The following is a 16,674-nucleotide window of genomic DNA, read 5'->3' on the forward strand; positions in this document are numbered from 1 at the left end:
CCTCCCCCATCGACAGATGATTCAATGTTTTAGGTTCTCGGCTGTAAATAAATATCAATATAAATAAATAGGTTACATGATGAGGGGTTTTGATTGAGTAGATAGGGAGAAACGGTTTCCACTGGCAGGAGGGTCGGTAACCAGAGGGCACAGATTTAAAATAATTGGCAAGAAAGCCAGAGGGGAGATGAGCAGAATTTTTTTTTAAACGCAGCGACTTGCTATGATCTGGAATTCACTGCCTGAAAGGGCGGTGGAAGCAGATTCAATAGTAACTTTCAAAAGGGAATTGGATAAATACTCGAAGGGGAAATATTTGCAGGGCTACGGGAAAGAGTGGGGGGAGTGGGACTAATTGGATAGCTCTTTCAAAGAGCCAGCACAGGCGCGATGGGCCGACTGGCTGCCCTCTGTGCGGTACGATTCTATTTGAACTCGGGTCCTAGAAATGCAGGGGGGTGGATTTCACCCTGCAGTGGGCTCGCTGTGTACGTGACCTTTTGAAAGCGCCAGCACAAGTAGCTGGAAGCTGTACACAGCCCTGTTTCAGTCACCTGTTTGCCCAAGGCAGGTGGGTTCTTGAGTCTCTCGGACAAATATTGAAATGTTATCCTTCAGCTCCAAGCAGGGGTCTGTTTTCGAAACAATAACTCTGCTCGAAGGTGGTTACTTAGTGCAGCTGCAGTGTATTTCCGACTTGTTGATCCTGCCCAGATGCTGCGACCACACCCGGCAGGTGGCTGCACAATGTAGACTTTAATTAAAGGGGAACGCCACCCTGCCGGAGCAGGGGAAGGGAGAGCGTGCCTTTCATTTAATGCGGAGTACTGTTCCCCTATAAACTGCACACCTGACAATTCTAAAGAAAAGGTGCTGCTTAATTCACCAGTGCTACCATAAGGAGTAGCTGAGGCAAATAGCATAGATGCATTTAAGGGGAAACGAGATAAACTCATGAGGGAGAAAGGAATAGAAGGCTATGCTGATAGGGTTAGATAAAGTGGTGCATAATCACTGGCATAGACCAGTTGGGCCGAACGGCCTGTTTCTGTTCTGTACATTCTATGTAAAAGGGGGCAGCTTTAACTGTACCAGTGTATTAATCAGTAAATCCTGGCAATGAACACCGTTCTGTGATCTGCCATTCTAACAAAGGCATTAACCCATTTCAGGCTGAATACCTCCATTAAAATAGCAGACACACAGAATGTGATGCAAGATCATGATAGTTACTGACGAGTAAGGCCATTCAGCCCATCTAAATTCATCCATTCAGCAAGATCCCATAGTCCGTCCCCCATTACAGAATCCAATAGTTTATTAAATGCTACCAGGTTTTTGCCTCCACTGCTCTATCTGATAACCTATTCCATATGTTGATCCCTGTGTGAAGAAGATTTCTCGGACATTAGTCCTTAATTTACCTTTTACGATTTTGAACTCACGTCCCCTTCTCTTGCTAATGAAATTTTATTTAAAGTAATATTCCGAATTCACCTTTTCCATTTCCTTAACTATCTTAAATCTCTCTGTAAGATCACCTCTCCCATACCTCCTTTACGGACCCAAAAGCCCAAATTTCTATGGTTGTTCCTCCTAACAACTAGCATTTACATAGCGTAGATAAAAGTCCCAAGGCACTTCACAGAGGCGTAATCAGGCAAAGATAATTCAAGACTTTTGATACTAGGGATCAGCCACGTGACTCTTTTCTGCACTATCTCCAGCATGTGATGCGACTAGGTTAAGAGTCACAATATTGTGTAACTGCTGGGCCTCATATTTCAGCATATAGCATAATATTCAAAGCTCGGGCCTTTTGCACGCAGTACAAATTGCACCAGGCTTATAGTCTGTGGTTTATTTCATTGCAAGTTACATGTCGCACAGTATACCCCAGTCATGATATCTGTTGACGTCGTCTAGTCTCACCATTAACCTTGAAAGTACAGGGGAACTGCTCGCCTGAACGCCGGTCAGGCAATTATTGCCTCAGCTCCCGCTGTCTGGGATGTGCTTTGACTGCTTCAACAGATTATAAAGTAAAGCATTCTGTGAAATTGCAGTGTTGGTCCAGGTCCAGCTCCATCCCTGCTGCTACAGTGAGTTAAAGCCCCATTTACAATGCCGAAACTGGTCTGTGATCAGGACTTTGCAATCTGTCACCTGGCCGAGATGCTGATTCCTGTTGCCAGTTGTTCTTGTTACTTGCAGTTTCACTTAAATCGTCGTCATGCTCATTATCAGTGTCTATATCTTTGGCTTTAATGAATAATACCAGAAAAAAAACTTCAGTTTTGTAAAACATTCAGCTGCGCAACTGTTGTGACAAGAGAGGGAGTATTAAGTTAAACGTTGTTTTAAAAATCTGACAATTGGTTTAAATCCAGCTAATTGAACCACGAGGAAAGACTTGTATTTCTATAGTGCCTTATCCCATGTCACAAACACCTCAAACACTGAATTATTCGGAAGTACAGAGCCTGTTGCCATGCAGGCAAACATTACAGCCATTTTGCACACAGCAAGATCCCAAAAAACAGCAATGAGATGAATGAGGGAGGAATGTTGGCCAAGACCCAAGGAGAACTCCCTCTTCTTGTTTGAAAACTGCCAATGGGATATAATGTCCACTTGAACCGGCAAAGCAGGCAAATGAGGCCTTGGTTTGATGTCTCATCCAGAGGCTGGTGCCTCCGACAGTGCAGCACTCCCTCAGTACAGCGTTGGAGTGTCAGCCTGGGTTATACAATCAAGTGGGGCTTAAACCCATGGGCTTCTGACTCGAGGCAAAACTGCTACCAACTGAGCCCAGGCTGACACTCAAGGGCCATTTTACGAATGCTTGGTGCTGGCGGAGTGCCTTGTCTGATGGCTGTGCATTCAAGGAAATCACAAACGTACTGCCCACAATTTTCCATCCATTAAAATGAATGTACAGGAATTCCCGTTATGTGTAGCCTGTGGGAATGCTTCCTGTTGGCCCTTCAATGTATCTTCATTCGCTCAGCAAGGATGTTATGACAATAAAGCACAGACTGTTGGAGATCCAGTGGGCTCTAGCATGGGCTGGTACAACATGGGATTGTACTGTGTCGTGAGCTGGTGTGGGTTTGTATTGTGCTGTGGGCTGGTGCGGTGTGGGTTTGTATTGTGCTGTGGGCTGGTGCGGTGTGGGTTTGTATTGTGCTGTGGGCTGGTGCGGTTGGGTTTGTGCTCCTAAGCAACTTTCCAATCTCAGCTGCCCATCAAAAGGAGGTGCCCAGTGGAAGCTGGGCAGCTCCCTGCAGAGAGGTGGAAGATTAAATTGCGAGCATGTCACGCGGGACTGTTGTGCTACACTTCTTAAAGACAGAGACCAGAGAACCAGACATTCCCAGAGTCAAAGAAGGAGATATTAGGAGAGGTGATCAAAAGCTTGGACAAAGAGGTGGGTTTTAAGGAGGAGGGGAGGCAGAGAGGCAGAGGGGTTTAGGGAGGGTATTCCAGAGCGTGGGGCCTAAATGGCTGAAGTCACGGCTGCCAATGGTGGAGCGAAGGGCGGGGTGAGCAGCACTCGCAAAGCTTTGGACAAGATACCCGTCCATCGGCTCAGCCAGGAGACCTGGCGAATATTATGGGTAGGAAAAGACCAGCCGGTCCTTTGAGCCTGCCCCACACCTTGAGCATCGTGAGTCACAACGCTCGCCCCCACACCCCCTTCCCTCCCCCTTCAACTACCAGCAGCCACGTAATCTCCTGAGAAAGACCAAAATCCAGATTTACAAAACCCACAGCCAATTGAGAGGGAAAATAAATCTGGACGGCAACCAGAAGCGAGCATTATTTTCCTCTTCCGAGCCAAGGGGCAATTGTAGAATATCGAACGTCACCCTGGGAGAGATCATCCAACTCAGCACAGGCCATGGACCAAACCAGGAACCTTCCTGATCTACCGGGCTCAGTTGCTCACCAAATCACAGGGGGATCTCTTCCTCACAAAGATTTTAATTAGGGATTTAATTAGTATTTACACTTCTAATTTCAGTTATTGCATTTAATTAAACTACAAGCATGGTAAGCCTATTAACTCTGGGTCAAATAATACGGAAATGTAATTCTTTCATCATTAGCTTTCATACAAGGAGATTATTGAGTGACTTCCTTTCAATTACAAACGGAAAACATTCTTTTTCTTCAGTTAGAGGATACATCTGCTCATGGTTCTCCCGTGGAGTTGCTCACGGTGAGTCGGTCGATTTGCTGATTTGAAATGGGCTGGGGTCTATACGAATGGGAAGTCTCTGCCACTCAGCACTATCCGGGACAAAGCAGCCCGCTTGATCGGCACTCCATCGACAAGCTGAAACATCTACTCCCTCCACCACTGGCGTACCGTGGCTGCAGTGTGTACTATCTACAAGATGCACTGCAGGCTTCTTCGGCAGCACCTCCCAAACCCGCGACCTCCGCCCCCTGGAAGGACAAGGGGAGCAGGTCCATGGGAACACCGCCATCTTCCAAGCTCCCCTCCAACAGCGTTCCTTCATCGTCACTGGGTCAAAATCAAGTACCGTGCACAGTTCTGGTCACCACATTACAGGAAAGATGTAATTGCACTAAGAGAGGGTGCAGAGGAGATTTACGAGGATGTTGCCAGGACTGGAGAATTTTAGCTACGATGACAGATTGGATAGGCTGGGGTTGTTTTCCTTGGAACAGAGGAGGCTGAGGGTTGATTTGATTGCGGTGTTCAAAATTATGAGGAGCCGAGATAGAGAGGATAGGAAGGACCTATTTCCCTTAGCGGAGGGGTCAATAACCAGGGGGCATAGATTTAAAGTGATTGGTGGAAGGATTAGAGCGGAAATGTGGAAAAATGTTTTCACCCAGAGGGTGGTGGGGGTCTGGAACTCACTGCCTGAGACGGTGATAGAGGCAGAAACCCTCAACTCATTAAAAAAAATACCTGGATGTGCACCTGAAGAGCCGTGACCTGCAGGGCTACGGACCAAATGCGGGAAAGTGGGATTAGGCTGGGTGGCTCGCTTCTCAGCCGGCATGGACACGATGGGTCGAATGGCCTGCTTTTCCGCCGTAAATTTTCTATGATTCTATGAAATTCTGAAACTCCCTTCCTAACAGCACTGCGGGAGCACCTTCACCACACAGACTGCAGTGGTTCAAGGAGAAGGCGGCCCGTCACCACCTTCTCAAGGGGCAACTAGGGATGGGCAATAAATGCCAGCCTTGCCAGCGAGGAATTGACCTGAGGAAAACCCACTGGCACAGGGATCAAGAACGACTGACTGGTTGTGGTCCTGCAGTTTCACAGGTCAAAGGTACCCTCCAACAGTGCATCGCACAAACATGAGGCTTTTGTACATGGTCAGGCTTCTTCTGACACACTGAATCTTAAAGTGAAAAATCCAGTGGTGACATAATGCGATTTACAGGTTATTTAGTCATGTTGCTGCAGGGGTGCAACAGTTTGTGTTTGCAATTTACTTAAACAGCTGTGAACATTTATTTCTGCTATGTAGCTCGCAGCCTTGTTAAAATGATTCTCTTACAGGCCAGAAGTCTGCCTTTTGGTTAATAGTTTAGCTGCAAGGTCTCCAGATGTAAATGTCAGCAAACACAGCTGGATTTGCGTCCAGCACAGAGCGCAGAATGAAAGTCAGCTGCTCGTAAGGGTCGTGAGTGAGATGACTGGGCAGCCCCAAGTGGGGGTGGATCAAACTTGCCCACCGTAAAGGACTAATTAGAGCTAAGTTAGCAGTCTCTGTCAGAGAGGCCACATGAAAGAGCAGGACTAGAAGGAGCTTTATTCTTGATCAGACTTGTGGATATACTTGACATCAAAGTTGTGTTTGTGCTGGAACAAAGAGACCTGGCCCCAGCTCTCCGTCCCTGACCTCAGCATCAAACTTACTGGGATGGTCTTTGTGGCCAATGGTGGGTCAATTGGGATGCAACTATCGAGCTGTAGCAGACGGAGCTGTTCTTACAGTGCGGTTAACAAAAAAAAAACACACCTGAAAATGCTGTAAGTACACAGCAGGTCCATCAACATCCCAAATGGAAAAGGTTAACATTTCACTCAAACTGTTACGCTGCCACCTCTCTTCCCCGGCGGTGACGGGCCTGCTGTGTATTTACAGCATTGACTGCTCCTGGAATGTGGGTTATATCACACAGTGAAGCTTGTTCTCACAACCCAAAGGTACATGCCCAATAGTAAGTCTGCTGAGGATTTTTACTGATGAAAACAATTTTCTGTAAAACGTGTCTGCGACCAAGTAGGCCTGGAGTCGATGATTTACTAATCCTCGTTGTGACCGTAGATCTTTGCAGGATATGAGACCGCATATGTACCCTGTGAATTTATTACTTATTCAGTAATAGGCACATAATAATTGCCTTAGATTTGGATTTTAACATACCTTGTTGCTTCCTTGCACCAAAACACTCATCGTACAATGAGTGATTAATGGTTACTTTTATCTCGATTTATACAAATACCATATCTATATAATGAACTAAAAATATTATGTCTGCGTGCATGTCCGGTCTACAAACCTTACTTTCTGTTTTCACCTTTTTGTTAATCTTTTGTGTCAACTTTTTTCCATTATAAATTCCTATGTCTGTATTTATAATGGAAACTGTCTATGTAAACTTTGCATGCTGTAATTACAATCTCCGGCCAGTGGTGGCACTGTAGAGCCTCAGGTTGGTGTGTCTCAGCTCCTCGGCCTGTAGTGCGGAGAAACTCCTAGCCTCCAAACAACTCCACTTCTCTGCTTTCAAAACTGCCCTCACTTTTGATATTTAACTATAAAAAATATAAAATCAAAGTATGATAAAAAATAAGGGCAGAATGTGTGACTTTAAAATAGGGATTGAATTACATCTGCAAGCCTTGGTCCAATTATCCCACACCCTCTCACCCTGCCTCACCCGAAGACTACATTTGTTCTTGGCTCTCTACTACAGGACATTGACTAGTACCTATTCTATAAAATGATATATAGAACATTACACAAGTGACCGGGGCTAAAAGGGTTAAATAATGAGGACAGGTTGCATTGACTGGGCTTGTATTCCCTTGAGTATAGAAGATTAAAGGATGATCTAATTGAGGTGTTTAAGATGATTAAAGGATTTGATAGAGTAGATAGAGAGAAACTATTTTCTCTGATGGGGGAGTCCAGAATAAGGGGGAATAACCTTAAAATTAGATCTAGGCCATTCAGGGGTAATGTCAGAAAGCACTTCTTCACACAAAGAGTAGTGGAAATCTGGAACTCTCTCCTCTCAAAAAGCTGTTGAGGCTGGGGGTCAATTGAAAATGTAAAAACTGAGATTAATAGATTTTTGTTAGGCAAGGGTATTAAGGGTTACGGAACCAAGGCGGGTAGATGGAGTTAAGGTACAGATCAACCATGATCTAATTGAATGACGGAACAGGCTTGAGGGGCTGAATGGCCTACTCCTGTTCCCATGTAACCCTCAGAGGCTTCTTATGAGATTTCACATTCTGTTGCTACAAATCCGAAAAGACGCAGGGACTTACCAAACCATGCCTGCTGGTCTCCTTGCACTTCAATTGCCAGTCCGAAATCTGCCAGCTTCACTGCTGCACTTTTACATTTACTGGCAAGGAGCAGGTTCTCTGGCTTTGGGGTGAAAAACCAAAGCCGTCATAAGAAAAATGAAGGAATTAATAAGAAAAGTAATGAATGACAAGGCAAAATACAAAGTAAGAACTGTAACACTTAATAAATATTTGTACTAAAACTACATCATATCTTAAAATGGTTCAATCTCTCTATGCCTATAATGCAAATGACATCCAGCATGCTTGGCCATGTTGGTTTAATGGGTGCCCTGTTATTATATGATCCATAAGTAAATACTTATGGATCATATAATAATTGTTGAATTGTAAACCATTATCATACTGAACTTTTAGCCAATTGGAAAAATAACACATTTTTTAATATATTGTTCCTCTCCTTGCAGCTCACTCATGGCCAGCCCATAGTCTTCCCTTTCAGGCAGGAAGGTGGGGAGATTGTGGTTACAGAATTCTCCCATTCCATGGACAGCCGACTGGGAAAGTCTCTGAAGTGGGAGGAACTGGCTGCTGTTTTCTCTCCCCCCGCAACTTCGATCTGGGCAGCGCTCCCTCTAGTGGCCTGACTGAAAACCAACAAAAGCCAACTTCAGCCTGAGGCGTGAAGGGCTCGAACAGTTCATGTTTTGGGCCCCAACCTCACAACTTGACTGGGAGTCAAAGCACTCATCACTTGTGCTACTGAACAAAATCTAGTAAGCAAAGAGGCATGCTCGATTATTTCACCTGCAGAAAAAGGTTAATTAAACCACTGCACCCGCAAAGTAAAATTGATTTACATATTGACCAGTATCACAGCGAATTCAGCTGATTATTTCATCTACATTGACGACAGTCATTTAACCCTTTGAGCGCCTTGCGCAATTTTTAAGAGTTCGTGCCTTCCAATTATACACCGCCACCAGCCCCCAATTGCAGTCTGCAAATTTCTTGAGTTGCGAATCTCAAAGAGCTGATTTTGGAAAACGTGTGCAGATCACAAGCTGTTCCTTGATGAACAGCGCTGTAATAATGATCTAAACGCAGCAATTGTTCTCGAAGGGTTAATGCAATGAGACGCAAAGTCCCATCAAAACACAACGGGTGCAAAGCCAGCACATGCACACTAGGGGGCACAGCGGTTATGCATTTGTGCAGGCAGCCTGCATTTTAGAAGCAGATTCAGGACTGGAGTGAGCCAGCTACAACACCTCGTGATATAATTGTTATCTAATGTGCAATTAAAAATACAAATGACAATCCTGAGGTACTTTGAAGTGTTCTCTGCGACTTGATATTAAAGGGATGTTTCCAGAAATTTTACATTCCTTGCTATTTTTTGTGCAAAGTACGGACTTAGAATCAGCTCTGTGCTCTTGGAGACAAACAGCTTGTTATGTTATGTTACGCTTGATAATTATACCCTGTTATGGTGTGGAGTCGAAAAGCCCCACTCACAAGACTATATGGCTCATCTTATATAAAGATTTTTAAAAAGCTGGTTTTAAAAAAAGCACTGCATTTAAGTAGCACCTTAACACATCCATCAGAATTACCTTGAAGCTCACTGACTGTTATTATGTAGGCAAATGTGTCAGCTCATTTTGTGCCTGGCAAAATCTGACAAATAGCAACAAAAGGAAGGGCCAGATAATGTGGGGTTTTTTTGTGGTTGGTCGAGGGAGGAATGTTGGCCAGAAATGCTCTTCTTCGAAAAATGTCATGTGTGCTATCTTAACCACAGCTTAACATTTCATCCGAAGGAAGGCACCTCTCAATCAGCACGTAAGTGGGAAAACAGATTCCTTACAATAATATTTGATTTAAAAGATAATGATGTATACTTTTAATTGACCTACCATCAATTCTCTACAAGTTGCACCAGCACCTTAAAGCACCTCAGAATTGATTTTATTAATTCATGGAATGGAATTTAGAATCTATTCTTTTTGATGGTGAGTAAGTTCAGCAAATTTAATTACATTAGAATACACGTAGCAGGTGTTTTATGAAAAGCACATCAACTAAAGTTGTTTAGTTCGCAATACAGTGATAGCACTGCATTCCAATTATATGCCAATGGAGCAGCAAGGTAAAGATGAATCGAATTTAGGCCAATCAATTTAAAAGTCATGTGGAGTGTGCACGCAAAAAAACTCCCAGGTCTCACGCAACAGTCCATGAAGAACTAGCCAGGCTCCCTAGTCCTGCCCTGGTACAGTTTGTATGACTGTCAAATAACGAGGGGCTGTCAGGAGATATAAAACATGACAGGCCTCACGGTGCTCCACCCCACCCCCCCCCCGACCCCATCTTAGGAGAGAAGGTGACAGGACAGCCCTCCTGATTTATGCTGTTAATTCTTACAGTGCTTCGGCGGCGTGACGTAAAAGCCCAGCCCGGCACGAGAGCTGCTTGGCCCACTGCTATTGATTTTGGTGCGAGCAAGAGGCACTGAACAAGCACTGTGGGTGTGCAATTCTGCTGATTACGGTCAGCTGCCTGTCATGAAGTATAACTCATCGGGCCTGTGGGATGGTAATGATACCCATGCAGGAAATTTCAAGCCAAGGGTTCTTAATAGTGGGGGCAACAGACAACATGCGGTAAGATTACGTCGCTCCCACGTAAGACGATTACATTCCCGTGCCTTGGTTAGCAGATACTGACCTTGAGGTCTCTGTGCACTATGTCATGTTGGTGAATGTGATTGACACTTTCTAGAATCTGATGAATACATTGACTGTAAAACAAAGGGGAAAGGGAGGAGATAAAAGGAAGGAGGAAGGGATGGGACAATGGATGGTAGAAAGGGTGAGGGTTAAGGAGAGGGATGGGAGGAGAAACCATGAATGCCAAGGTAGTGCAGAAACAACAAACTGTCACAGTGGGAGGAAAGAACAGTACACATGATTCTTGATCTTAATAAGACAACAGTGCTAGCTGGCAAATGTATTCCTTAACAAACCCACATAGAATCCAATCTGTGGAATCATAACAAATCAACTGAACTATAGGATTCCTGTAGAATTATTAATCTTTCTTCATTTATTATTACAGCTCTCCTTTCAGTGTTCAGGCAATTAATAGAACAGATTGCTAATTTCCAGATATTTCTATCATGATGTATTGCCTGCACTGCATAGTTCACACTCTTCCTTTGGGAATACTGTAGGTGGATGAACAATAAATAAATACAAAGATCTGAAGTTTGCTGAGTCGAAAATTTCACAGGTATTTAATCTTGCTGAAGTTTAAGTTCTGACAACAGGACGTTCAACATGGGACACCGTGCTTACCAGCAGACACAATAGAAATGGGTATGAAGAGGGTCCTCGAATACTTTCTATTTAAGTACTGGGGTCTCCTGGAAGACCCTTGGGGTCTGGGGACTCCAGCCTCCAATCTGGGGTCCCCTAGCTCCAAGGGTCTGAGGAGATCCCAGGGTCTCTGAGGCCATCAGGTGTCTGTCCATCTTTAGGCCATGAGAATAAGACTGTGGGATTGTGTCACTATTTGCAGTGGGCCTGCTGCACACACAACTTTGAAAACCACTACTGTCGAGATGCTTCTGTGGAAAGATTGCCGATCGCTATGGCCTGGACAGCTTATCATGAGCCAAAGAGTTAATTCCCATTCTGAATGACACATTTATAGCTGTTTCTATACACTGCCATACAACTCAATAACTAAACATATGAAATGACAAATGGCAAGGGTTATTAAATAAAGCAGTAAGATATTAAAATTGGGAGGAAAATGTCAAATACTTCACCCTACTCTTTCTCACAAAGTCGGAAGAATCAAGGAAGGAACCAAATGTCCCCTTCTTGCAACTTTATAGTAAACTCATTCGAACAGAAACAATAATAAATCAATCAGAAGAACACAAAATGCAAGAATGTGAAGACAGATTTCCCAAGAATTCAAAACTGATTAAAAATCCTTGGAACTGATCACTTCATATATTAATAAATATAATGGAAAATGCTGGAAATACGCAGCAGGACAATCAGCATTTGCTGTTTTTATTGCAATTTTCTTTTTCAATTACTTTATTACACTGGCCGCAGAATAATAGTTTTCTTGCATAAAATGAGCACAACATTGTCAAACCTACATGCTATCTCCAACAACAACCACTGGTGTACTTACATTATTGAACTTTTCTATTATAATAAATTTATAAATATTAGATTGGATGAATTTTAGGTTCTCAGCAAAAGCAATCACTACGGCAGGAATGATCTAATGTTTTATGGAACATGGTGTTCCCTCTGGGACATTGGATGTGCCACCTGTGGAATGTGACTGTGCAGAGGGTGGGTTATAAGATTGGGGTTGGGGGGTGGTGCTGTGGTGGTCTCGAAGCTTTATCCTCCTGAGGGTGGGTTGGTTGGTTGTCCTCCCCTTCAGAGATTGAGTGGTCAGGGTAGGGTCCAAGTGAAGGAGCAAACCTTCATGGGTCAAACTGGTCCTTTCTTGTTGCATCTCTTTTTTATGTTCCTCCAGCCTCAGGACCCCATGCAGTGGGTATGGATCACATGGGATGTTTTTTCCCCCCCCCCGGAGGATCTTCTGTGCAAAACTCAATCTATGAATTTACTATCTTTGTTCGATAGAATTCACAGCACAGAAACAGGCCATTTGGCCCAAGTGGTCAATGCCGGAGTTTATGCTCCACACGAGCCTCCTCCCACCCTACTTCATCTAACCCTGTCAGCATATCTTTCTATTGCTTTCTCCCTCATGTACTTATCTAGCTTCCCCTTAAATGCACCTCTGCTATTTGCCTCAACTATTCCATGTGATAGCAAGTTCCGCATTCTAACCGCTCTCTGGGTAAAGAAGTTTCTCCTGAATCCTTCATTGGATTTATTAGTGACTATCTTATAATTGTGGCCCCAAGTTTTGGATTCCACCCACAAGTGAAGTTGCATGGTTGAGTAGGACCCTTTTATCCTCCTATCTGCCTATAAAGTAGATTTTGTTATATCCAGATGATGTGACTTCAGTTTGACTTTGGTTTCATGTGGAGCAAACAAGTTACAAGGAATTGTGGAACTGGATTGAACATAAGAACATAAGAAATAGGAGCAGGAGTAGGCTATATGGCCCCTCATGCCTGCTCTGCCATTCAATAAGATCATGGCTGATCTTCGACCTCAACTCCACTTTCCCCCACCCCCCCCCCCCGATCCCCATATCCCTTAGATTCCAAAAATCTATCGATCTCAGCCTTGGACATACTCAACGGCTGAGCATCCACAGCCCTCTGGGGTGGAGAATTTCAAAGATTCACAACCCCTCTGAGTGAAGAAATTCCTCCTCGTCTCAGTCCTAAATGGCCGACCCCTTATCCTGATAAAAGGCTCTAGCTGGAACTTTAGAAGAGGTTACGCCCATACTAGATAAGGTGTTAGTTTCAATGCCAGAACTTGGGAATTCTACAAAGGCTCCTTTCATAATTCCAACATCCCCGACAAAGTGGAAAGATGTTGATCTGCTGCTGTATCAGAGGCTAATGGAACTGGCTTTTATACCTTAATCAAACAGGGTTTATTAGTTTGAGCGATATTGTAGTGAGAGGTACCATCATTCCCTATCTAATACCAGACAGCAAAAGTCTTCAGTTCAGAATAGGTCTATTGCTGGGATTGTATCTGTTCTTAAAGATGGTGAAATCTTTTCTTCTTGGACCTTCCTGAGAAGCATTTGCGAAAGTAATATTCGACCACAGGAAGTTGTTGCAAATTTTCAAACCATAATGCATCATTATGGAAACACTGAGCCAGGACTTGAAACTGTTAAGATTCAAATAACCTTTGAACCCACAGGCCAAAAGTGGACAATCTACCAATCGAAATTAAGGGCTCTCTCTCTCTCTCTCATTCTTCAATGGAGGATCAATGCAACTGATGCCAATGAAAAAAAACCTGCAGAAAGCCACCTTATAGGGAAGCATAGGAGTGAGAGTTATGTGGGTTTGGATAAAATTTCTTAAAGGGACTATGTCTTCTAGTGATTTTCCTTCAATTAGACGATGTTGCTTTATGTAGAACCAAAACAAAATAGGAATAGGATTCCACCATTTAGAAATATAGAAGAACAATAAAAAATATATTTATTTGACACCCATATTCAATTTGTCCACAGGGCCTATTTTCAGGGCTGTCACATGATGCAGTCTATCTTCCTCCTGGCATTTACCAATGTTGTTTCTGGAAAGTACGAGTCAGAAATAAAACAATGAGGGAGGCCCAAAGATATGAAATGTCATCAAATCTGGGGAGTTCTACTTTATAAAATACCACCCTCCCCCAAATTTCCTTCCTTCTCCCCTCCTGGAGACATTGATCCTCGCTTGTATATGAGTTCATGGGTTCTAGCGACTTTGTGGCCATTTTCCATGAGGTCGCAGGGTAAGCGTTGGCAGGTTATTTGACTGTAGTGGTAGACAGGGAGCATAGCCAATCCTCACCACCATCCATTTTCCAGGTGGTGTCAGTGGGAAGCAGGAATGGGAAGCTTGGCTGATTTGTTTCAACCTCCTCACTCTCGGGACATTGAGAGGCCAATTGTGCGCCTAGCTTTGATGTTGTTGAATGTGGAATCTATTATTTTGATATGTGGAAATGACAATACGTTTAACCCATCCCTTTATCCCTTCACACTGTCTATAATTCAATTGGCGTAGCTATAAATGAACTTGTGAAGAAGATTTCCGTTTTATTTTATGTTATGTTGAAGAGCCAAGTCACATGCACAGGAAAAATCCCCTCAAGAGAAGCCTGACCAGGCACAGCCTCTGAAATAGTTTTTGTTTTCAGCTCAAGACTTTCAAATGCAAATGGACTTTCACTCTCAAGAGGTAACATCAGCTTTCACTGTGGCGTGTCCATGGAAAATAGACAAATATACCGGAAGTGCTAATAAAGCTTTGTGCTGCTCGTTGTGGCAGCCTGTGACGGTGAGGTTGAAATACATATATACCGCGCAAATGTCTTGCATAGTATCATAGTCCATATTCACAACATCAACCGCACTACCCTCATCAACCCTCTCCGTTACTTCATCAAAGAACTCAATCAAGTTAGTCAAACACAAATTTCCTTTACCAAATCCGTGCTGACTTTCATTTATTAGCCCACACTTTTCCAAGTGCCAATTTATTTTGTCCGGGATCATTATCTCTGAAAGTTTCCCCACCACCGACGTTAGGCTGACTGGCCGATAATTGCCGGGCTTACCCCTCTCCCAATTTTTGAAGAGGGGTGCAATATCTGCAATCTTCTAGTCCTCCAGCACCATCCCCATATCTAAGGAGGATTGGAAGATTGTGGCCAGAGCCAATGTAATTTTCACCCTCACTTCCCTCAGTGACCTAACATGCATCCCATCTGGCCCGAGTGACTTTTCTACTTTGAGTACTGCCGCTCTTTTAAGTACCTCCTCTTTATCTATTTTTATTCTTTCCAATATCACTACAACCTCCTCCTTTACCGTTACAATGGCAGCATCCTCTTCACTAGTGAAGACCGATGCGAAGTATTCATTTAGTGCCTCAGCCATGCCCTCTGCCTCCTCAAGAAGATCTTTTTTGTCTCTAATTGGTCCCACACTTCCTTTGACTACCCTTTTATTATTTATATATTTAGGGAAAGACTTTTGAGTTCCCTTTTATGTTAGCTGCTAATCTATTCTCATACTCTCTCTTTGCTCCGCTTCTCTTTTTTAGATCTCCTCTGTAATTTCTGTATTCAGCCTGGTTCTCTGCATTCCAGATCAACATAAGAAAATTTCTCATCTCATCTCACCTCTGGTTCTTTGGCCAATTACCTTAAATCTGCGTCCTCTGGTGACCAACCCTCTTGCCAGTGGAAACAGTTTCTCCTTTTTTTAACTCTATCAAAACCCCTTCGTGACTTTGGACACCTCTATTAAATCTCCCCTTAACACTCTCTGCTCCGAGGAGAACAGTCCCAGCTTCTCTAGTCTAGCATCTTCATGTTCAGTGTGCGGTAATCACAGGCGACGCTGAATGATTCAGGTTGTCATTCGGTGATTATGAATAAGGCGCCATAAAAGACACCCCAATCGTACCGAGCAGCACAGCCACAGAAAGGTCCAACCAGTCTAAAATAAGGTAACTGAAATCTGCTCCAATTTCAGCAGACTGGAGCTGCTAACCATTTTTCCCAAAAATGGAAATACAGCCAACATACATTCCACCTCAATGACGAACAATCAGTCTGGTATGGGGAAGTTTCAATTTTATCTATGCTTTTGTTTTTTTTTTGTTGTAAATGACACCAATTTTGTGCAATTGGAATTGTTTATGTATTGGCAGATCTCCCGTGGCATCGTTCGCAGTCAGTCGGACGTCATGCTGCCTTATAATGCGGGAGTGTTGTATCGCATTATTCCGCAGCATGGGAATTCACGTAGTCTGGCCCCCTTCAGCTCACAAAATCTTACTGTGAATAGGCACATCCTTAGGTCGATTAGGGGTCAACAGGTATTGTTGAGAGAGGTTTGCAGATTGACAGGTGCTCGCAAATTTCTGGCTCTGGGTTAGAAGAAACCAGGTTTTTTATTCCTCTTTTCCTTTTTGTTGCCTTTGATGCTTTGAAGGATGACACACACACACACACACACACTGGATGCAAGACTTCTATCACTTGGAGAGACTGGAGAAGCTGGGGTTGTTCTCCTTAAAGCAGAGAAGGTTAAGAGGAGCTTTGATAGAGGTGCGCAAAATCATGAAGGGGTTTTGATAGAGTAAATAAAGAGAAACTGTTTCCAGTGGCAGAAGGGTCAGTAACCAGAGGACACAGATTTAAGGTAATTGGCAAAAATAACAGAAGTGAGATGTGGAAAATTTTTATCAGGCAGCGAGTTGGAATTCACTGCCTGACAGGGCAGTGGAAGTGGATTCAATAATAACTTTCAAAAGGGAATTGGATAAATACTTGAAGGGGAAAAATTTACAGGGCTATGGGGGAAGAGCAGGGGAGTGGGAATAATTGGGTAGCTCTTTCGAAGAGCCGACACAGGCACGATGGACCGAATGG

The 16,674-nt window shown here is 43.6% G+C and overlaps 1 protein-coding gene across 3 annotated transcripts in view; it reads right to left on the reverse strand.

Moving 5' to 3' along the window:
* camk2g2 (calcium/calmodulin-dependent protein kinase (CaM kinase) II gamma 2) overlaps positions 1-16,674 on the reverse strand; it is a 312,868-nt gene that overhangs the window by 72,214 nt on the left and 223,980 nt on the right. For all 3 annotated transcript variants that reach the window (XM_067972475.1, XM_067972474.1, XM_067972473.1), the window contains exons 6-7: positions 10,271-10,343; positions 7,559-7,661 (exon numbers count right to left, since the gene is read on the reverse strand). In XM_067972475.1, the coding sequence (XP_067828576.1) occupies positions 7,559-7,661; positions 10,271-10,343 (176 nt within the window). The remainder of the gene's footprint in view (positions 1-7,558; positions 7,662-10,270; positions 10,344-16,674) is intronic.

The sequence above is a fragment of the Heptranchias perlo genome, chromosome 36, assembly GCF_035084215.1.
Source record: "Heptranchias perlo isolate sHepPer1 chromosome 36, sHepPer1.hap1, whole genome shotgun sequence".
Classification (NCBI taxonomy): Eukaryota; Metazoa; Chordata; class Chondrichthyes; order Hexanchiformes; family Hexanchidae; genus Heptranchias; species Heptranchias perlo.